Source organism: Balaenoptera acutorostrata, chromosome 16 (genome assembly GCF_949987535.1).
Source record: "Balaenoptera acutorostrata chromosome 16, mBalAcu1.1, whole genome shotgun sequence".
Taxonomy (NCBI): Eukaryota; Metazoa; Chordata; class Mammalia; order Artiodactyla; family Balaenopteridae; genus Balaenoptera; species Balaenoptera acutorostrata.
In genome coordinates, this window is record NC_080079.1 from 1,314,541 (window position 1) to 1,338,268 (window position 23,728).

General features: G+C 50.9%; 1 protein-coding gene across 5 annotated transcripts in view; it reads right to left on the reverse strand.

The window, feature by feature from the left end:
* Positions 1–305: 305 nt before the first annotated feature.
* PPP2R2D (protein phosphatase 2 regulatory subunit Bdelta) overlaps positions 306–23,728 on the reverse strand; it is a 47,732-nt gene continuing 24,309 nt past the window's right edge. Inside the window, exons 3-13 of one of the 5 annotated variants that reach the window (XR_009005668.1) lie at positions 21,612–21,709; positions 17,559–17,724; positions 17,042–17,154; positions 13,969–14,146; positions 12,217–12,381; positions 9,790–9,959; positions 9,625–9,716; positions 4,145–4,584; positions 2,481–3,669; positions 925–1,101; positions 306–617 (exon numbers count right to left, since the gene is read on the reverse strand). Coding sequence is in view for 4 of the 5 variants with exons in the window: in XM_057531055.1 (XP_057387038.1) it covers positions 4,305–4,584; positions 9,625–9,716; positions 9,790–9,959; positions 12,217–12,381; positions 13,969–14,146; positions 17,042–17,154; positions 17,559–17,724; positions 21,612–21,709 (1,262 nt within the window). In the remaining variant the exon portion in view is untranslated. Of the gene's footprint in view, positions 618–924; positions 1,102–2,480; positions 3,670–3,697; positions 4,585–9,624; positions 9,717–9,789; positions 9,960–12,216; positions 12,382–13,968; positions 14,147–17,011; positions 17,155–17,558; positions 17,725–21,611; positions 21,710–23,728 lie in introns of those variants that run through there. The other 4 variants (XM_057531055.1, XM_057531053.1, XM_057531056.1 and 1 more) reach the window with 4 other exon arrangements.

The window sequence follows — 23,728 nt, forward strand, 5'->3', positions numbered from 1 at the left end:
TTCCTGTGTGGTGACAGAAGTTATCTAGACTCACTGTGGTGATCACTTCACAACATACACAAATACTGAATCATTATGTTGTACACCTTAAACTCATATAGTTGTGTCAGTTACACCTCAAAAAAGAAAACCAAAAACAACCTCACAACATTTCTCATAAGAACTGTAGAGTTACACTGCATTCAGATAATTAGATTTTAGAAAACAAATTTTTCCTGAAAGTTAGTTCTTGGAATAACAAATTAGCTTCCCATCCTTACGGAACACACATCTTTTTTTTTAATAAATGTATTTATTTATTTAATTTTTGGCTGTGTTGGGTCCTCGTAGCTGTGCATGGGCTTTCTTTTAGTTGCGCCGAGCGGGGCTCCTCTTCGTTGCGGTGCGCAGGCTTCTCATTGCAGTGGCTTCTCTTGTTGCAGAGCACGGGCTCTAGGCGTGCGGGCTCAGGAGCTCTGCTCACGGGCTCTAGAGCGCAGGCTCAGTAGTTGTGGCACATGGGCTCAGCAGTTGTGGCTTGTGGGCTCTAGAACGCAGGCTCAGTAGCTGTGGCGCACGGGCTTAGTTGCTCCATGGCATGTGGGATCTTCCCGGACCAGGGCTTGAACACATGACCCCTGCATTGGCAGGCGGATTCTTAACCACTGTGCCACCAGGGAAGTCCCCAGAACACACATCTTTTAAAGATGTCCCAAGATACACAAAGATAATTTACTGCTAATAAACTCTGGGGCAGTTACAAGTGAGTCGTCTCAGGACACACACGAAACCCCAAAGGAACACAGAGCAGCCTGGTGACGGTCGGCCTCCGCAACCAGCACCACAGGAGCCGGGGTCCCGCCCGGAGCCCTGGCCTCAGCCAAGGTCCCGTGTCCTGCCTGGGGTGCCAGGGACCCTGTAGATGTGCCCAGGATGCAGACTCACCCGAGGTTCCGGGTGCGGGCGTCACCGTCCGGAGGGTGAGCAGGGAAATGGGACCAGCAAGTCCTCTCAGTTGCTCACCGGGCGCTGACGGGGGTCGCAGGAGATCGTGGGCCCCAGCCCTCACTCTCAGACGCGGGGCAGCTGAGGGAAACCTTCCCGGGACGGGCTCTGCGGGTCCTGGGGGGGCGCAGAGGCGGGGGTCAGGCTGGGCCGCGGCTGTCGCCTTGGATGCTTCAGGACCCCCACCCCCCCCGGCCGGGACTCCTGTGATCTCAGCTGCCCGTCCCCCACCCCCCGTCCCGCCGCCGTGACTCTGCCCCTCGCGGGACTCAGCTGGTGGCGTGAAGGGAGGGGCTGCCGGACGAGAGGGGCGACAGCTGAGCAGAGACCCTGAGGTCTCCAATTCCCCCTTCCCCGTGATGTCAGGGCTGGCACGGTTCCTAGCAGATCAAGGTGGCACTCCACCCCCCTGCTCACCAGCTCTCCACCAAGGGCTCGGGTGGGACACGGACCCCGGTGACCCCGCGCTGTGGCGTGTCCATCTGCGAGCACCGCTGGGTTGGTTCTGGGGAGCCCGTGCCGGGTGCCTGCCTGTGGCCCGCCCGGTACAGGAGGGCTGTCACCAGCCCCGTGGGCCGCACCCATCAGGCCCCACCTGACCCCCCGCTGTCCCCACCCCGTCCACACCCCCATGGAGAAGCCCTGGCGGGGTGGGCCCCATGCGGCGTCCCCTCCCTCCCTCTCCGGTCCCCCCAGCGCCTGCGGAAGCTTCTCCCGGCACAGCACCCAGTGGGCAGTTCCTGATGGGAGGACTGTCCCCCGCCGCCCCATCATGACCCTGGGGCAGCACCTGGTCTCAGACCGGGACTCGGAGCGCGGAGCGCCGTCCTCCCCATGAGGGGCGCGGCCCGGCCCGGCCTGCCCCGGCTCGGTCTGCGCACCCGCCTCTGCCCGCGGGCGCCGGACGGCTCAAAAGAAAAAGCCTCAGCGCCAACCCTGGACCCCCTTTGACAAAAGCGTGCAGACGGTTCCTCCTCAGACGGCCACGCAGCACCAGAGCCCTGGGCTCGGCCCGCGGGGCCTGGACCCCACCACGCTGACCAGGGGACAGTCTGGGCTGGCTCCCGGCTGTGAGGCCACGGCTACTCAGCTCCACGGGGAAGGGAGTTTGCTGCTCATCCTGAGAACGCCCACGACTGGGGGACGGTTTAAAATCAGACACTGAGTCCTGTTCTGTACTGGCTTCTAGAAGCGCCACTGTTCTTTAAAAAGTGCACGTCTAAATCCACACACGAATAAAGCGTATTCATCCAACCCAGGCCATCAACCTAGACAGCATTAAAGCTACAGGAAAAACAGGAGCACAGAATTCTAAGGAACGATGAAAACTCACAGAATTACCTTTCAGGAACAGATAAAATTTCTCTACCTTTTTCTAGCTTTAAACGGGAGAAAAGGGGTAAGCTTTGGAAGAACAAGAAATACAACAGATACTTTTTAAACAAAGAATATAAAGAAGAAATAAACGTCAAGTTTGAAACCCATAGGATTTTTACCTCATCAGGAGGGGAAAAAGGCTTAAATGGAATCAGAAGTGTCTAATGGAAAAGACACGGAAGAAACTGCTGGACACTCTTAAGTTACACGTTTCTCAACAGCATCTCTGAGGGGCGTCTGCCCGACTCGGGGGAGAAGAGCCCAGGGACACAGGGACCCCCGCCCGGCCGGCAGCAGCCACCACGCACGCGCCTCCTGCCCGGGGCCGCCTGAGAGGCAGAAGGCTGGTTTCCTGTTTGATAGGAAATATGTCTTAAAGGAAAGATGGAAAAAAGTCGTCCAGTTACATAGTACAAATCTGGTTAAACATCTGAAATTTATTAAACTTTTTAGTCAAAAAAGCTGAACAAGTAAATACAACCCCATCTTACTAGAACTGCTTTACCTTAAGGGCCAGGGTTGACTGATACTTAGACAACTCTGTTCCACATCTCAGGTTTGTGAACTGCGTCAACCAATACGCAGTAAAACAATTACCTTTAAATGAAAATAAATATACTTGTTGATTCTCTATTTCCAATGTAACGTGAGCTAACGTGGCACCCTGTTAACATGAATTCAGGGGAATGAGTTGACAAGACATTTGTTCTTGCATCTCCATATCACCAGTGACCAAAATACACCTTAATTTCAAGAGCAGCACGTGAGCCCAGCTGTCCCGTCCCCTGGAGGACTGGGTCTCGGGCTCCTGTGTGAAATTTCGCGGCCGCAAGCTCCAATCACTTAGTGTTGTTGCCTCTGTATTTTTTTGTCTTAGGAAATCTTGATTTCTGATATCAACCTACTTTTAAAGTAAACCACCAAGGTACTGGTGGCATTACATAATAATTAAAATTGTTTAATTTTTGCTGGCTTGAAATGCAGTATGAAATTCGGCATGCATATAATTCCAGCAGTTTTAAAAAAGTATGTTACCCTTCTCCCAAAGTACTTTTTAAAAGGTTTAAAAAGCACGTAAGTTTTCAATTGCAGTGAATTTGAGGCATACTTTAAGCCACGTGTTACTTTTTCAGCAGCGATCCTGTTACTACTCCTTGGGATTTTCTTTCTCAGAGGCAGATGCAGTTAAGGCTTTTTCCAGACCTTACCTGGTGTGTCAGATGTACCATTTCTACAGAAACAAAAAAGTTATGGAAGTTTGTGGATACATACGTTCAGAGTTTGAAGTACTGCACACGTTCCACCACTCTGTTAACGAAGGACAAAAGATTTTTAAAGTTGAATTCTGCATAATTTCATTATATGCAATTAAATCAAATAAAAAGACGATACTTATTTTGGACTTAAAAACACTTTTTAGAGTGTGTTGCTTTTATTAGGCGGTTACACCAGAGGCGTGATGGGAGTAAAGCGGCCTGAGCCCGCTCGGCCGAATCTCCGCGCCGGCCGAGGCCCCGCCTGGGCAGAGAGGGGCCAAGGGAAGGCGGGCAGCAGCCGTGCACGTGGAGGCCCCAGGATGACAGCGGAGGAGGAGGAGAGCTGGACAGGAGGAGACACTGAATCTGACAACTTTCCTCCTGGATGTTAATTTTTGGTCTATAAATTGGAAGGAAGGCTCAGACTTCAATAAATACGTTTATTTTAGCAATGGCCTCTTTTGAGTCCTGTCCATCACTCTGCTTCGAGCGGGCTTCTCACCTGAGCAGCGACACCCAGGGCTCACCTTGCTGAAGCAGAAGCCCGCGGGCACCCGCGCGGCCAGCCCGTGCAGTCTGTCCGGAGGCAGGAGGGCGTCCCTGCTCTTCACGGAGAGGATGTCGCCTGTCCTCTGGCACCGAACGACCAGGTGCGATTCTGCACGAGACGCGGGTCCCGCTGCCTCCTTAGTTGGCCTTGTCCTGGAATATGTACAGGTTATTGGTGGCAGCCACGGCAATGATGTTCTCCGCTGGGTGCCAGGCCGTGTGCAGAATCTTCTTGCTGAAGTCCAGGCTGTCCACGCTCACCTCGTCCTTCTTTCTCTTCCCACCTGCACACACTCTGCGAGGCTTCAAGCTGGCGCGAGGCTTGCTGTTCTCCCTGGAAGCTTCCAGCGTAACATCCCTCCATGTAGTCCTATCGAACATTCTGAAGAAGTTGTTGTAGGACCCAGTCATGATTGCACTGCTCAAAACAAGGAGAGGAAGACTTCTAAGTGGCCACCCCCAACCCCCAGCCCAGCCCGGCCCTGGACGCGTGGATAGAGCTGCTTACCTCTCCTACCCCCAATTCTACACAGCAGGGTCATTTTTACAAATAAGAAATGAAAAATCATAATGGTCAGGAGAGAGATGCAGTGAGAATTTCTTCCTAAACTTCGTATACATAATCCTATCCGTAAAAATAAATACAACGGAAAAAAGTAATGGATTTATAGTTTTAATTACATTAATGTGTTTTCAAACAAGGTAAAAACCCCGACACAGTCACTGCCGCAGGCTTGGGGGACGGTCTCATTAACCTCCTGCGCCTTGTCCCTGATTCAGTAGGGCTCCACACGTGCTCAAAAGACATTCGTGAGCTCTGTCACCATCTTCGCTCACGACTGACCAGACAAGGTTTTAAAGTTCATTTTAATCTTAAAAGCGTTTTTCTCGTGAAGTAACAGGTATATAAATAGTTAGGAGGGGCCTCAGACACGGGGTCAGTGGGCGAGACAGCCGGGGCCTTCTTTCCCGACACTCCAGATGCTGCAGCAGCGCCCGTGGTCTTTTCCCTTCCGGGCTGGCTCTGGCGGCTTCCCACGTCTCCACTGAAGCACACAGCACCGTGACGCGCTTCTATCACACTGGTGGAAACTTCTGGTCTCTCTACACAGCTAAGAGGAGAGTGGCTGGTTGCCGGCAAATGCTTCCGCATGCGTCCAGCCCCTGCCTCAGCGGGCCTGTCGGGCGGGGTAAGACTAGAGTGTCCTGCAGCCTCCTCCTTGGCACCTTGGGATCCCGGGCCATCCCCGAATCGTCAGGGGCGGGTCTTGAGGCCCCACGAGACACGTGCTGCCTCATTCACACAGTGCAGGGCTGAGCCGACTGTGCAAATCCTTCAGCGTCGGATTAACCTCATCTACAACCTCACACCACAAAAAAAGATAAGCTCTCCTGGCTTATCTCACCTGTACTGTTGAAGCCTGGAATGCACACGCCTCAGGGACGGAGGGGCCCGTGTGGCGGTGGACGCAGCAGGGCCACACAGTGGGGCCCAGGAGGGCCGCCAGCAACTGGCACTTGCCCACATTAATTTCCACACAGAACACGATGTTCACAAAAGGATAAGCAACAAACGTGCTGATCTGAAGCTTACATTTGTGTTATTAAAACTTAACCGCAGGGACTTCCCTGGTGGCGCAGTGGTTAGGAATCTGCCTGCCAATGCAGGGGACACAGGTTTGAGCCCTGGTCTGGGAAGACCCCACATGCCGCGGAGCAACTAAGCCTGTGCACCACAACTATTGAAGCCCGCGCTCTAGAGCCCGCAAGCCTGCTCCTCAGAGCCCGTGCGCCACAACTACTAAAGCCCGCGTGCCTAGAGCCCGTGCTCTGCAACAAGAGAAGTCACCGCAATGAGAAGCCCGCGCACCGCAACAAGAGTAGCCCCCGCTCGCCGCAACTAGAGAAAGCCCACGTGCACAGCAACGAAGACCCACCACAGCCAGCCATAAATAAATAAATAAATATATATATATATAAAAAAACTTAACGGCAGCAATTATTCAGAACAGAGAGACCAATGAAAGGGAAGGAGTATTTTATTATCAATGTTGATTACAGGTGCTGGTGCGTGACAGAAATAAAAGCAGACCAACCTTCATGCCGTTTACTGCAATTATTACTATTATTCAGTAGTCCTGACGGCACCTGCGTGGGCGTGGACGTCCCCCCGGCCCGCTGCTCCACACGGCGGGAATGAGAGCCTTCCCCGGCACCTGGCCAGGTGCTGCCTAGGTGGGAACACCGCGAAACACAGGAGCACGACAAAGGGGGGCAAAACTTAACTGCCGGGCAGCGCCGTCCCAGGCAGAGTGACTGGGATGGTGGCAAAAACCTAGCCCTGCCCCTGCCCCCAACTCCACACAAGCTTCCAGGCAGGAAGGCAGGGCATGTTGGCAGGAGCGAGGGAACAGGCAGGCGCCACCAGAAAGCTTCTGGATGTGCTGGGGATGGGTAATTTAAACGTATTTTGCAATATCTCAGATCTACCGCGAAGCATAAAGAACCGTGCAGGGAACATTCTTGTACACGGTTGTCCTTTGAACAGTTACACGGTCTTAAAAACAAAACCGTCTTGCATGCTCTAGACATCAGATGAGTCACTTGTGTGATCGTGTACAGGTCTGTTCAGCTGTAACCCTGGCTTTCACTGCGTCTGGTCCACACCATGAACAGAGGACGATTCCTCGTCCGCGCGTCCGCGCGCCCAGGGAGGAACCCCGGCATGGGTCAGCTGCCTCCAGGGCACGTCTTGGAACGTGTTTTCTTGTCTATATATTCGAGAGGTTCCCAGCCCACCCGGCCACTGCCAGAGAGCCTCAGAAGAAGGGCAGGGGCAGTGGTCATGCCCACTGGCCTCCACCTCCACGCACCCCAACATTTCCGTCACTCTGATGGATGTGAAGGGACGTCCCTGTTGCTTTGATCTGCTGATTACTAATGAGGATGACTGTTTTTATTCATTTCCCCCCCATTTCTGTTAATTCCCATTCATGAGTTGTTAGGACTTTCTCACTGACTTACGATTCTTCACATATTCTGGATATTTATCTCTTTGTTAATTTTATGTGCTTTTGTGGGTTTTATTTCCATTGTTTCATTATGATACAAAGAAGTTTAAAGTCTTAATGTAGTTGGATTTCTTTGTCTGGGTTTGGGGCCTTGTCTAAGGCATATTCCTGCATGATCATTTATCTCAGGACACAATTTTAGGAAGCGAGTCAGAAGGGATCACGACACACTGCATCAAAGTACCTTCCGGCTTTCACTGCCGGGCCAAGAAGTCTGCTCGCAGTCTGAACACCCTTTCTCCGAAGGCAACGGGTCTTTTCTCCCCTGGCTGCTTTTAAGATCTTCTCTTTGTTTTTGGTGCCCTGTAACTTCATTATGATCTGGATGTGGATTTCTGTGCTTCTTGAATCTGTGTATTCAGTCTTTCATCAGTTATAGAAAATTCCTGGCCGTTGACACCTTAACTGCTACTTCTCCACAATCCTCCAATTTGGACACTTCTCTCCACTTAGGTTACGTCGGACCTTATCTGACCCTCCGTGTTTTCCAAGCTTCCATGTTTTTTCTGCCTCTTTGGCTCTCGGAGCTGCATCCTGGATAATCTCTCCTGATCTTTCTTCTTAAAATATTTCTCATCTTCAGTTCACTAATTCAAGATCTTTTCAGCTTCACGGGGTGTGCTAAATTCACACAGTGATTTTTCAACTACCACAGTTTTCATTTCTAGAAGTCCTGCATGATTCTTTTCCAAATGTCCTGGGTGGTTTTTAATGGACTTATGGTTCCATGTTCAGGTTCTGGTTCCGTCCTTTAACCTGTATTTCCACATTCTCATTTTATATTCTGTGGCGTATGATTTCAGTACCTGATTTCTCAGAGGTCACAGTTCTGTGGTTGTTTCTGCTGGCTTGCTCCCACTGGCTTTCCTTCACGTGCTCGGTGGTTTTCACCTGTGAGCTCCTGTTTAACTGATTTTAATCTGGGGAAATCCTGAGCCCTGGAGCACTGGGAAAGACAAGTCCGCCATGGGTGCCGGGCACCCCTACGTGTTTTCAGTGGGTTTGCCAAGAATGCGTTTCTTCAGTGCTCTCTACCTGGGCCACATCTCAGGGCTGCAGCCTTGTTTACCACTCTCTGTAAAAGCGGTGGAGCCCCAAGCTGAGTGTGTGCTGGTGTGAGGCCAAGCCCGCTGCGTGAGCGGCCTCTGCCCGGGCCCCTTGTGTCACCCCCAGGGCACTGTGACCAAGCTCATGCTGCTCCGCTGTGCTGTGAGGAGTGAAGTCCCCTGCCGCCCAGGGGCCCCGTGTCTGCAGCAGGAGACACTAACAGGTGGCACGGCAGCCTGCGAACAGTGCGGATGCCCGGGGCTGCCTGTCTGCCGGGGCTTACCCTCAGTGAGCTTCTCCAGGTCAGTGCAAATACAAACACACGTCCTTGGGGGGGGGAGGCTTACGGTCACAAAGGTCAGGGGACTTCATCCACTCCAATCCAAGGTCTCAGACAGATACATTTCCCTTGGGACCCATCTGAACGTAGGTGGATGCCTTTTCCATAACCCCGAGGGTCCCAGTTTCAACTGCCAACCCTGTGTGGGTCCAGGGCCACAGCTCTTGTACCCTCCTGGGCTGCAGGTTCCTGGTTCCAGCTGGTGCCCTGAGGCCAGCGAGGGCCTCCTTCTGGTTCCCGCTCCCTCTTCACTCCTGGCCTTACTGGTTGTGAGCTCATCTACACCCACGAAGAGATTTGTGGCGTGACATCTGATGTTTCTAGGTGTTGGTGCCAAAGTGTTTCTCAGAATGTCCGTCAGTCCCTCACCGAAAGTGGCGAGGTCCTCTGCTCACTGACACCCTTGACAAGCAGCACCCGGCACAGAATCCATCACAGACGATGCAAGTGCATCTCCTTCCATCACGTGAAGCGTGGCATTCCGTAGAACACGAAACACAGACCTCTCGGCAGCACCGCCGTCACCTTCAGGATGTGCACAGCCAGGTGGCGGAGGCCTCAGGCCGCCTCATCACGAGGCAGACCACGGACTCACACCAGCCACCGCCACTCTGTCCAAGCACAGCAGCGGCTCTGAGGTCTCGTCCTCCACTTGTCCCCGAAGGCAAACTGCAACATGGCCACCCCACACACGCCACAGTAACTAACCTCCCCACCGTCTTCCTTTCACTCATCTTGGAAATAACAAAAAATAAGAAATTATCATCCACTAAGCGTTTTAAAAACAGCCAATATGAACCTCGTACTACGCTTGCTGTTTAAATACAGGTGGAATTGTAAGCAAGGTGAGAAGTGTGCTCAGACACCCCATGTTTCCATCTTGCTGCGGCCACCTCCCAGACGGCCTAGAGAACCAAGCCCATCGGGACTCTTCCTGGCAGCCCGGCCCGCCTCTGAGGACATCAGCGTGCTTCGGGCCTGGTCACGACGCAGGGCTCACCTGTCGCAGCCGTTCCAGCAGCACTCAAACTTGTCAAAGATGCAGTCATTTTCGTACAGGGAACACAGCTTGCTTCGAAGGTACTCGTGGACCTTAATGAAAGTACAGGAAGGTCAGAGGGACGGTCGCGTGCAAGGCGTGGCAGGGTCCATGCCGTGGCCTCACCTGGTGGGTCTCGACAGGCCGGCTCTCCATGTTGAGGTCCCACACCTTCACCGACAGGTAGTCTCGGGTCATCATGTACCGACCGCTGTGGCTGAATTTCACGTCGGACACAGAAGAGATTATTTCTGAGAAGAAGGACCTACTGCTGGGATCTTCCGGCTCTTCAAAAACTGGAAAATACAATGTTTTCAGCTTCTGTTTAAAAACCAGAGAACAAATCATTTTAAAGTCCAAGCGAGACTTGGGCCCTGCCCTGGCACCGCTGCGGCCTCCCATCTTCCTGAAGCACAGGCCCCAGGCTCACCCAGGCCCTGGCCTGCAACCCAGAACGCTGCTCGGGCGCTCTGAGTGCGGCCCGCTGAGGGCTCTGCATTAACCTGACGCTTCCCTGCAGATCCTCGGAACGCCAGTCCCTAGCAAACCGCGTCCCATCCCGTCCCTGGCTCAGAAAGACGCAAAGGGTGCTACAGGAGATGCCGACACGATGCCCCGAGCAGCTGCGAGTGCGCTGCAGGGCCCGGCCCTTAGCCGCGAACGCCTGGGTCAGATTTAACACCGGAACAGTCCCAGCCGCCAAAGCCCGTCAGGAAAGCGGGTTTTCCTTCACTATTCAATAGTCCAGACTTAGGTTAACAAAACCAAACTACTAGTTTCAGAAAGATTCTACAGGCTTCCTTGGCAGACCTTTCTTTCCCTGACACTTCTGCTTTCTCAGCAGTAACTCGAGTGCCCCCTCACTCGCCCCCTGCCCGTGCGCCAGACCCCAGAGCCCCCAGCGCACTGTCGAGCCTGTGGCTTGGTGAACTTTGGGTGAGGATTTCTGTACTTCCTTTCATTTGCAGTGGCTTATGATTTTCTTTTTTTAATGTAGGAACCTATGTTTGTTGAGTCTGCATTTGAAGTTGATTATAAGCAAGCTGGTGGCAATACTGAGCATTTACTCAAATAAGTAACTTTGCTGACAAATAAAACTACTCTTGGAATCTAAAATTGTTATTCACGAGTGTTGTCTTGAAAACATAGGCCAAACATTAGAAAAGACTCATTTTTCATTGCAGGAATTCTACTAAAGTACAAAGTTCTTTTAAAACACACTATAGGGGCTTCCCTGGTGGTGCAGCGGTTGAGAATCCGCCTGACAATGCAGGGGACACGGGTTCGAGCCCTGGTCCAGGAAGATCCCACATGCCGCGGAGCAACTAAGCCTGTGTGCCACAACTGCTGAGCCTGTGCTCTAGAGCCCACGTGCTGCAACGACTGAAGCCCGCAGGCCTAGAGCCCGTGCTCCGCAACAGGAAAAGCCACCACCATGAGAGGCCCGCACACGCAATGGAGAGTGGCCCCTGCTCGCCGCAACTAAAGAAGGCCCGCAAGCAGCAACGAAGACCCAACACAGCCAAAAATAAATAATTAAAATAAATAAATTTATTAAAAAAACCCCCCAAAACAAAAAAACACACTATAGTGGACTTCCCTGGCAGTCCAGTGGTTAAGACTCTGCGCTTCCACTGCAAGGGGCATGGGTTCGATCCCGGACTGGGGAAGATCCCACATACCACACAGTGTGGCCAAAAAAAAAAAAAAAGAAAACCACAAACCCCCAAAACCAAAAAATAAAACTGCAAGAAAACCCCCCTCCCCCTACACTTTAGCCTCAAAAAGAGACAGAACGAGGCAAAAAGGCTCCTAAGAACCAGTCATCAAGGATACCTCCCATCAGGCTCTGCTGGAGCTGCCCCACTTTACGACGGGAGACACTGTGGACAGACTGACCGATACACTGACTTCGCCGCAGGACCAAGTGTCCAGAACACGACAACCCGTGGCGCTCTGGGCCGGGGTGGCGTCACTGCTCAGTACTTGGGAGCGTGTTGGCAAGGTTCCCAGGACACACTCTGTATGTCTTGTGACACACAGATTTCTGGTTTTCTACAAAGTAGGGCCTGTTGGTTATGGCTAAAAATAAAAACAAAACCAAAGCTCTCCTCACCTAGAAGGACTTCAAGACTCAGTGGATGAAAGCCTAGACTTTCACCTGAGGGAACTGGCTTCAGGTTCAGCGAAGCTCTCCGGGAACAGAGCCTGTTCCGAGAGCCGAGCAAGGTCACAGGTGGCCTGCGTCTCCAGCCTCAGCAGAGGTCCTAGTGTGCAGAGGTGGAGGCGACAAGGGGCTCTCACTGGGCCCACCCAGGGAGTCGGACGCCGCATGGAAGCGCTGGCAGGAGCGACCTGCGGGCTCCACTGCGGCACCACAGAAGCGGGCCTGTCGCTCTGCATCCCGCCAGCAGCGCTGCGAGGACCAAGGCCGGGCCTCTGCTCGCGCAGGCACACGCGTGACAAGAAGCACCTCTAAGTCTTCAGAGGTGGCTCAGCACCCAGACAACACGGGCCCTGGACGGGACGTTTATATACACGCCCGGCACTTACACTTGGAGTGTCGGTCGCACAGGGCGGAGGAGCGCATGTCGCACAGCCTGATGGTCCCCTTGCTGCTGCTGTAGACGAGCACGTTACACTGGTGCGGGTGGAACTCGGCCGCCGTGATCACCTCCGTCAGCTCTTCCATGTTGGCCGGCTTGATGTCCACGATGTCTGAAGCGCACAGTTAAGGCAGGGCGCTCGCAGGCGTGAGATGACCCACGTGACGAGGTTTCAGAGATTAGGTGTGCAGGAGGCGATTACACGTACTGTATGCCGGACGAGCACACCGGTAAGAGGATCTACGTTAATACACTAATCAGACTCCAGTAACGTGCCCGACAGGGGCTACATCCACGCAGACACAAGGGCTGCCTTCATCTCGCTGCTACTGCTAGCATTCGAGGAAGAGACTTTCCCAGCAACATAAAACACATTAAAAGATAAGGAAGCAAGTGCCCATCTGCACAAAAGTCCCATACTAACATCCACAAAAATGACACAGACACACGAGTATTGCCAGGTTCCAAAAGATTCTGCTTTGTTAAGTATCTGACACCAAGAGCTTGCTCTAAGTAGTCAGAACAATGTCACATGGTAGGTTGCCAAATACAGAAATCACTCAACTGAAAAAACAAGGAAGTGTACAATTTGGCTTTGGGCCAAGATAGGATAGCAGAAACAGATCACAACTAAGGAAGCTAAAAAACTTGGTGACACTACAGCTCACGTCTCCAGACATCAGACAGCGTGGGCAGGGACCCTGGAGGGACTGGAGCCCTACACTGCCCGGCACGCCGTCATGGCTGTCTCCAGGCCACCGGGCAGAGTGGGCACCAGGCTGAGCCCGCGGAAGCATACGAGGCACGCAGGGCCGAGTGCCCGAGAAGAGTGGCCAACAGGCTCTGGAGGACCGGTCAGCAAAGGCCTGTGAGGACACTGCCCAGCGGGGAAGGAGCCACGCCCACAGATGAGAGGACGGCACCCCAGCTCCTGCGAGAGCTCACCAAAGAGCAAAGCTGGGCTGAAAGCGAAGTGGGAGGTGAGGAGCCATGAGGGCACCAACTGGCCCCTGTGAGTGGATCCAAGGTGTTTTTAAAGTGCTAACAGATAGGGACTTCCCTGGTGGCGCAGTGGTTAAGAATCTGCCTGCCAACGCAGGGGACGTCCTACGGGTTTGAGCCCTGGTCCAGGAAGATCCCACATGCCGCGGTGCAACTAAGCCCATGCGCCATGACTACTGAGTCTGCGCTCCAGAGCCCACGAGCCACAACTACTGAAGCCCGCGTGCCTTGAGCCCGTGCTCCGCAACAAGAGAAGGCACCGCACCGCAACGAAGAGTAGCCCCCGCTTGCCGCAACTAGAGAAAGCCCCTGTGCAGCAACAGAGCCCCAACGCAGCCCAAAATAAAAAAAACAAAACCAAAAAAACATTATATATATGTATATATATAAAAGTGCTAATAGACAGCAGAAAGCACATGCCTGTTTCTATGCTGTATGATCTCAGTTGCAATGAAGGGCATCTGAAGCATGACGGTGGGACAAAATCTTTAAGAAAACCAGGAAAGATACGACTGCATAAATGAACCCTTCATGAATTAGAGTCCTCACAAATCATTGAGAGAAAACGTGAGGTTCCGACAGGAGAAAAAAGTGACAAAGGACAGACTCTGAGACAAAGGGGTATAATGAAGATGAGAATGACCTATCCAAGAACAATCCTATAAAAATGTTGCGATATCCATCTGATGAAGGATACTAAAACTTCTATCTGTGATTTCTAAATGCCATAGATTAATTCTCAGGTCATCTGCAGAAAGATATGTTTCATGATCACTATTTACTGAAATGGAATTTATATGATATGTGTGAGCATTTGCAAAAATTCGTCGTGGATTTGCTTCTACCATAAGGTCCATGGGCTTCAATATTGGGACCTAAAAATGGAAGGAAATAGGAATTCAAAACAAAGATCCCAGCAGCATAAAATCAGAACACTTACAGTAGGTAACAAAAAGGAACAAATCTGTATGCACAGTTAAGCAGCAGTATGTACAGACAATACTCCAAACAAGCAACAGCTTCTGGCTGCTCGGTAAGCAGATGGCCCCCGACACTGATGCCTGATGCGGGGCCTGAGTCGAGGCCCCCTTCCTCCTCTGGCCTCGCAGCCACGGCCTCCAGAGAGAGCGCAGGCGCGTCGCCTCGTCGCCCCCCCACCCCCGCGCCCTGCAACAGGGCTGGGCGTGCGGGGTGCAGGGACTGGGCGGGGGAGCACAGGAGAGGCCTCTCCTGACCTGGCGCCCGCGACGCGGCACGTTCAGCCTGCAGACGGCAGCAGAGCTGCTCACTTAGACGGCAGAGGCATGTCGGGTACGTACGTTATACTTCAATAAAAGGCTTTTTAAAAAAGGCACAGAAACCCCGACTGCGATGAGTGCTGTGGTCAGGAGGGCTCCCAGGGAAGGGGACGTCTACACAGACAGGGAAGGGGACGTCTACACAGAAAGGCAAAGGGAGGAGAGGTCAGCCGGGCGAAGGACGAGGGAGGAGCCAGCACAGGAGTGGCCACAGCCAAAGGCACAATCGTGGGTGACGGTGTCACATGTGAGAAAAAAAGAAAAAAAGGCCCAACATCACTGACATCTAGAGAAGCTTTAAAATCAAAACAAAAAACTAAAGTGTGCTATTTTTTAAATTAAAAACCCAAGGAGCGTACCTAGAAAGGGTAGGAGAGAATCTCTTAATTTAGTTTTCTCCCGCCAAAACGCTGTAAGAATGAACTTGGGGAAACACGTATAAAAACACTCCCCTCGCTGTAAACCAGCCAGGTGCTGAGCACACGCTTCCCTCCTCTGGTGCGGGAGCTGTCGGCTCCACGCGGCAGGACAGACCCGTCACGCCCTCCAGCAAGCCTCTCATTCAGCAAAATGCGAGACAACTGTAATACGGATGACAGAAAGAGCCCCTTTCCGGCACCAAAATAATTTAAGAGGAGAACAAAATTTCTGTTCCCCTTTCAAAATTTTGTTTTCCTCTTAAAGTTCAAAGGAGTCCGTGAACTCACAAAGGTAAATCCACATACAGAGTGACCTGGCCTGCGATCTCTCCCCCACTGCACCCCACCCTGCAACTGTGATGACCTCACACCTGTCACATGCTTCGCCACGGCCCCCGACGAGACCAGCTTGGTTAGGCTAATTGTAGAACAGCAGCCTTGACCAGAGCGAAGACTGGGCCTCAGAAGCCCTTACAGACTTCCCACAGCCGGGACGGACGTGAGCATCACGGTGGAGAAGCAGGCCTGGCTGGGAGGCAGGGGGCTCCCTGGAGAGGGGGAGCGTGCCGGGCCGGGTGCAGGGGAGAGGCGGCCGAGACAGAATCGGTGCACCCACAGGGCACCCCAGGCCTCATCCTTCCAGTGCACTTACAGTTTCCAAGGAGCAGTTTACATGGTGGAAACTGTAAAACTAGTGTTACTGTCACCAACAGTGATTTACCTACAAACTGTTACTAATTCACGGGTGGGAAAGCAGCAGCATGGCACAGAGAAACCACCGCTTGGATCAGAACATCTTGGTTCAAATTAGGGTTTAGATTTGAGCAAATTACATAGCTTTCTTGGCCTCAACTCCCTGGAAACAGGGCGATACCACTGACCTACGAGGTCCCACCCCACCCTTCTCCTCGGCAGTGCTTACCTGTTACACCCACTGTGCTCCTGTCGGGAGCACCCCCTGCACGCGGGGCTGCGACTCCGTGCTGTGCGCCCGCTGCCCCAGCACCTGCGTGCACGCGGCCAGCAGAGCACGGGGAAAGAGATCGAAACCCACCACACGCACCCTGCGCTGGGGCCCTGCGGGGCGCGGGATGGGGAGCTTCCTGCAATTCCGTGCCCTCCTCTGTAGCTCCTCAGCTACTAATACAATGTGTCCACTCACTAGGTCTTCACCTGATAGATCACACTTCTGCAAAGGGTTTAAACCTCGCTGAAACACCAACCAACCGGCCAACAACTTTCTAATGAACCAGGTGGTCAGTTCGGGGAGCGCCTGAGTCACCGCTGGTCTCCGCTGCGGCCTGGCCCATCGGCAGCACGCCGGGGTCTTACCAGGGCGCATCTGGGCAGGACTCAAGCTTGTTTAACCTCCTTCTCATACTCCATTTAATTAAAGGCACCACCCCAGGACACTAGATTTTAAATTGTACTCAATTTCAAAGATGTTAAAATGTGAAAAAAATCGAGATATTAGAATTGATAAAACACAGTCATTTCATGCTGTACCTAGGGGCACCAAAGAGGGAGTGAAGAACTTATTTAAAAAAAAAGAAAAAGAAGAAGTAATGCTGCTCATGGATTGATGGGTAAAGAATTCTGGTCAGAATCTGCCTTAGCTAATAACTCAGAGGAAATCCAACGAAGGCCATCCTGCTGGTCCACAGGTCATCTCTCTATCTGCAACCCACGCCGCTTCCTCCGGGGACGTGTGCTGAGTTCCAGCTGCTCCAACCTCACCAATGGGCTACTCTGAACCTTCACAGTGAAAGGCAGTGGATGTACTTAGAAAGATTTGTTATGGAATTAAACCGGAGTCTTTTCTTTAGTAGTAGTACATTTTCTGAAGATGTGTGACGTTTTTGTTTTTGTGAGACTATGAGGACTCCCATTGTAACAAGTATACATAAAAATGATTACAAATAACTTTCAAGATCAAGAAGACAGACCCCACAGTATTTCTATTTAACAGTACTCTCTAAACAGCTGACTTAAGCATCGTTACTGATTAATCTATGACAAGTACCGGCTAGGTGAAAGAAAACGTGACGTGTACCCGCAGTGCCGTGACGCTAGACGGATCTCGAAGTCGCCCGTCTTCATCTTGTAAGTTACAGCCTTCTGCTCTTTTATCCCGTTCACTTATTTTCCATAATTTAATAGTTTTATCTGAAAATAAAAACCTCATTCTCCATATTAAAAGAAAAACCACATATCATGCACCACTATTAGCTGAGTATCATACAAGAAAACTCTGTGGCTCTATGCTGGTTTATAAGCTAGGAGTATCTGAACATTAGAACTTCCAGTTGTATATGAACATTTTGTTTCCTACACTAAGTAAAGATGTAGAAACGTCTGCAGAGTTGAGAAATGTAACACTGCGAGTGTGTGTGCGTCTGCGTACTTTGAGTTTTCAACCTGTCACTTCCTGCCTACCTAATACTTTACCCTCCCCCTAAGTTTAAAGCAGAGATAACCTCCAGAAGGGTTAAAATCAAAAAGAATCTACACGCAGAAAATTAAAAACACAGCCTCAGCTCAAACGGCCGAGTCAGGAAAACAGCTCTTACCGTTTGTCGAGAGCAGGAAACGAGCAGCACTCTGTCGTGGTAACCACCTAATTTTATTGATTTTTTCTTCAATTTCTAGACTCTTCAAATAGTCAAACTCTGGTTCGTGACTTTGAAAGGTACTGTAAACGTTGTATTCCCCCCTGGAATGAGGGCGGCTTTTATTCTGCAAGGAAACATGAAGCCATTTTAATGAACAAAGCACAGTGCAGAGAAACGTTCAGTTCTCCCAATTTGAATATCAAATGACCACACACATTTTTAAAAGTTAATAAAAATCCTGGGTCAAAAAAATGTCAAACAGATGACGCTCAGAATTACTTTACTTGGAAGAAACAAATAAGAGAGCCGACTCCCCAGCCTTCTCTTCCACTTCTGGGCATCTGCTCTAGGGCAGGGTCTGGAGTCGAGCTCCCCTGCGTGTACACTGGCTCTGGCCGCCTCTGCGCTACCGGAGCAGCTTTGAGAGAGGCCGAAGGGCCCATAGAGGTGGCAGCGGCTGCAATCTGGCCCCGTGGAGAGTCGGCTGAGCTGGCCCAAGTCCTCCAGGGGTGAGCCACGGGGACGCACACTTCCCCATCACCTGTGACAGCCAGCCAACACACACCCGCGCCACCAGGGAAGGGGACTGCTAATTGGCAGAGTCACGAATGAGCAGTTATGGCAAAGGAACCAACGAGGGCAAATCCTGCAGCACGTGAGAAGCAAGTTGCGTGAACACACCCATAGTAAGATACCTCTTATGCAAAATTTTAACACACACAAAACAATTCTACACATTGCAGTAAAAACAAAAGAACAAGCTATGGCCAACTCGGAGGAGGTAGAGGGATAATAAAATAAGATGTGGAAGTAACATGGAAAGATAGAATGGGGGAGGGACACAGCGCGTGCTTCACCTACATGCCCAGGGTTTCCTTTTCTAAAGGAATAAAAGCCTGAGTGGTGGGTTCGTAAGTATATTTATATTAATCCCTGAAATCTTCTGCATGTCCAAAATGACATTTTCTATGAAATAGTAAATATTTCATAATTAAAAATCAAGGAGACCAGTATTTTAATTCTTGTTCTATAACCAGTATCTAAAATCTTACATTTTTAACACATTAGTGTGTGTGTCAAATAAACTGAACTAAACAAATAACCTTCATGTCTAGATAGACACCCCTTTACGTTTCTGAATCAAGATCATGTATTATGAGAAAAATCTCCCCAAACCACCTACATCTGTCTACCGCGCTGCCCCGGTAAGTAAGTGCTGCACACCCCTTGCGATCAAGCATTCCTCAGCAGGACCGCGGAAACCCCTACCACGTGTCCCACGGGTGTGCTGGATTAGAGGCTTATGCTATTCACACTTCTCTCCTTCTTCGTGGCCCGCACGCTCTCTATGAAAAAGTCTAATACACCAACGGATACTTCTAACTCTCAAATGAACAAACCGAGATTGAAATATTTAAAAAGGGAAAATCTGTGGAATCGGTCAGTCCCATGCTTCAGACGTGAATCTCCAAAGAAAAGCACCCATCACGGTGCTGCCCGTCCTTCCCGGGCCATTCTCTCCGGGAACAGCGCCCTCCCTGCCTCTAACACTGCCACTAACTGCCCTGATCTCTGCCCTCAACTCCTGAAACCCAAGGCCCCTGCTAACCCCCTGGCCTTGTCCTCCACCCCGAGACCTCGCATCAGCGCCCGAGGGCCTGTCCAGGGAGAGGGAGGAACAGACCAGGGGAGAGGAAGGGACTCTGAGGAAGGCTCGCAGGGCACAGTGACTGCACGCCGAGCAGGAGGGCGGAGCTGAAGCGGCTGAGACCGCCGGTCTGGCTGCTGGGGACACGGGGACGACGAGGAGAGGGAGAAGGTGGGCCTCGCTTTGTTTTGGGACATGCTGATCCCTAGTTACAGTTCTGACGTTACTGGATGGACCACGCAGAGGGAAGGCATTCTGCAGAGGGGTGGGAGCTGTGGGGCCACGTCCACAAACTCTGCTCGCCCCAGACTGACACACTAGGGTCCCTTGAACAGAGGGCTCCACCACTAACATGGAAAAAAAGCTCGAAAACCACGTTGCCACCGAGTTTCCAATGGCTCCCTCTTGACTGAACGTCCTGCACCTTCCCCAACCAAGCGGGGTGCTGCTCTCTCCTCCAGGAACCCTGTGCGCTTCACGGATTCTAAAGCACGTGTTCTGACACCTCTGGAGGCTTGCTGCAGTTTCCGATCCAGAGCTGCTGCAGTTGGACAGGCAGCCCCGCCTCACCCCAGTGGTGCTGCGATATCATCAACTATCCCTTTGATGATGGATGAAGACAGAGTCTTACCCACACTGGAAACACTCAAGTCCGCAATGAGGATTATACAGCAACCACTAAAATATCTGAAAGGCAGATGGGATACAAAACCTCTTTTTATATTAACCAAAATACGAAGAAAAAGATGGGGAAAAATGTTGCCCAGGATTTCTGAAGTTACAGTTGGTTGGGCTTATCAAATTTAAACAACTTTAGGGACCTGCTACTGTACAAATCTGTGGCAACATGGACTTAATACATCTTCACTGAACACAATATGATAGCTTCTCAAAACTAAAATACTTAACACATTTTATAGCAAGATGCTTGAGTTTTATCATAATCTTTCGTATTTGAAGCTAGCCTATTTTTGGGTTTAAACAATGACCCCCCAAAACAAGAAAAAACTTCATTTTCTATAAGGACATCATTCAAATGGCAGACTTTACGGAGCTAAAAGTGAACTCTTAAGTTTAAGATAGCTATGGCTAAGTAATCTGTTAAATAATCCTTCTGCTAAAAGTATTATTCAAACACCACCACCGACTTTTACTTCTGTTGAAAAGGGTAAAGTATATAGTTCTTTTTAAGTAGCACTGTGTGATGATCCACCTCCAAGATTATATAATCTAATTATAAACTTATCAAATTGTGTGTGAAGATTTAGAAAGATTCATGATAATATATATGATATTCACAAAAGAATTCTCACCATCCCAAACCAGAAAAAATACAATTAAAAAATTTTTAATCAACATTGGAGCTGCAACAGGTATATTTTAACCAGGAGATGTTGGGGGCCCAGGGCTTGCCCCCTACAGACGCCACCAAGTGCCCCTCTGCAGTGCAGGGCTGGCACTCCCTGCCACAAGGAAGGGAGCAAGGGCCCACCCGCCTTGACACCACAGTTGTTTTACCACAAGAAGTTAGAGGGCAGAAATTGGAGATGAAGAGCAACTGCACGCTGACCAGCTAGGAAGCAGGCAGGAAGGGCGCTCTGTCGGGAAAAGGCAAGGCGGGCACCTCACGGAACCCCCGGGCCTGGCTGCGCCGAGGCTCCCGCCTGGGGCACCCGCGCAGCAGAGCCTCGTCCTGCCTTACTGGGCACTCGGCGAGGCCCGCTCGCCAGAAACGAGAGACGACAGGGGCTGGCAAGGCCTGGCGAGAGCTCCCCTTCTCCTCTTCCGTGTCACTGACAAAGCAGCGCCCCTCTCCCCTTGTCCCCGGACGGGAAGGACCCGGTAGCCAGTGTTCGCGAGTGAGGCTCCTCTGCGGCCCCTCCAAGGCCTGCGCTCTGAGGCCCCGGCCCTCGAGGGTGCGGCCAGCGCTGCGGGGCACTCAGAGCGCCCGCACCAGCCAGCAGACCCTGGGGCTGGAGGCCAGCACCTCCACGGCCGGTGAAGGGGTTTCACTCGCTCCGGGATGAGAGCAGACAGATCCAGAACCCCAGCAGCCTACACCCTTCACTTGGTCCGCACCGCCGCCTGTGACAACCTGGGGCGGGGAAAGGACTCTCCGCCCGCCCTACAGATGAGGGCACTGGGGGCTTAACGGGACTTGGGGGCTGTACGTCCGTGAGCGGAAACATAGGTCTTCTTGTTCGCCCCGAGATAATTTCTGAATGAAGGTGCTACATGGTGAATGTGATATAATGGAATCAAATGAAATCAGACACTGAGAAAATAATTGTGCTTCCTTCCTTATAAGTGATGTGAGAAGTGTTGAATGATTTCACTTGGTTTGTGGACTGTAAATTACTGACCTCTTGTTCACGCTGAAAAATAACCACTCTGCCGCCCTTGTCTCCTGTTGCAAGAAGATCTCCAGAGTGACTAAATTCCACAGTTGAGATGACATCAGCTGTCAAACAACAGAAGCAATTTACCAGTTTATGATTCTGAAAGGGGTTGTGATAAATATTAAAAAAATCAATAAAAAGGATCAAAAGAAAGATACACACATAAAAAATTACCTCCAAGGATAAAGCAAAATTTTCATGGGAAACTTATAATTACCAAGCAGCCACTTCTTGGTTCTGGCGCCCAGAGCCCATGTGGATTTATGGGTCACTGATCCAATGCCTGGTCTCAGGCACACCAGCATTTATCTAGACTGGGTTGTCTTGATATAAGATATAGGGTAGTAATTTAGGAAATTAATTTTGAAAAAAAACAGAAACAGATAAAAGTTGGCTCTAGAAGACTGCTGCCTAACTTCATAATGCATGCCTGAATTACCTTTAAAAATAAACCTGATTCTTACATTACATTAACACAGTGACTGGTTGGCTTCTGTACAAAATAACATTACAGACAGTACAAGTTCTAGCTTACTGTCTGGGTAAAGTCACTGCCATTGATAGCGATGACATCGTTACCTAGTGAGACACTGCTGGTCAGACACCGAGATTTCTACACCATCAACACCAAGATCTGGACATCAGCTCACAAGGGGTAAAGGCCACAAGGTACAAAAACAAAGTCAAGCCTGGAAAAGTCTCAGGTGTCCTAAGGTTAATACTTCAGGTAGAGGAAACGGATCTGGATTTACGACACAGACTACTGAATCAGGAAGAATATCCCAGGCTGGGCTTTAGGGGAAAACCACTTTCTCCATAGTTCAGACTTGCTGAGCACTAAGAATCAGACAAAGGTACGGCTCTGGTCTCCCAAGCGGCTGCTGTGAGCTTGTTTTCTGACTACAACTGGACGCTTCACCTTGGCTGCCGCAGAAAATCTCCTCTCTGGCTGCTCCGAGGAAGGGATGCATCACTACAGACCCGTCCCCGCTGCCGGGGCCCCAGCTCAAAGGGCATATCCTACCAGCAACTGAGAGTGACCTCTCTGGGGTGCCAGGGCCCCAGCATCATTGAGGTCGTTAAGTGTTTACACACAAATAGCACTAAACAGCTGTAATAAACGACCTACCTACTAATGAGAAATGGACCGCAAAGTTGAAACTACTTGAAGAATGCTTCCGAAAAGTGGTCATAATATACTGCGATTCTTAAAGGTCTGCACATACATTTATTGGTTAATATACAATATCCTGGGCTTCCCTGGTGGTGCAGTGGTTAGGAATCCGCCTGCCAACGCAGGGGACACGGGTTCGTGCCCCGGTCCGGGAAGATCCCACATGCCGCGGAGCGGCTAGGCCCGTGAGCCACAACTACTGAGCCTGCGCGTCTGGAGCCTGTGCTCCGCAACGGGAGAGGCCGCGACAGTGAGAGGCCCGCGCACCGTGATGAAGAGTGGCCCCCGCTCGCCGCAACTGGAGAAAGCCCTTGCACAGAAACGAAGACCCAACACAGCCAAAAATAAATAAATAAATAAATTTATTGAAAAAAATATAAATATACGATATCCTTCCTGCAAAATAAGTTCTTACTGCATTGGTATGGTTTACTGACATTTAAGAGCACACCGAATTCTACCGCCTGGGATTTCTTTTTTTCTTTTTTCTTTTCTTAAATCTTCAGTAAGTCTTGGGGAAAGGATTAGGCTTCTTGTTAGAAGTGTCACTTTTTAAATTAAATTACCTGAAATAACCTGATTTGCTTAAATGAAACTAAAATATTCTGTATTGGACTAAAAGGAACTAAAAATTTATGTCATTTATACCCAGGGGGTGCACAATATAATATAATTAATGGTATTCTAGCTCTGTCAGTGATTTTCTTTCATTCATTCATCCATTTATTCATTTATGGCTGCGTTAGGTCTTCGTTGCTGCACGCGGGCTTTCTCTAGTTGCGGCGAGCAAGGGCTACTCCGTTGCCGTGCACGGGCTTCTCATTGCAGTGGCTTCTCTTGTTGAGGAGCACGGGCTCCAGGCACGTGGACTTCAGTAGTTGTGGCTCGCGGGCTCTGGAGCGCAGGC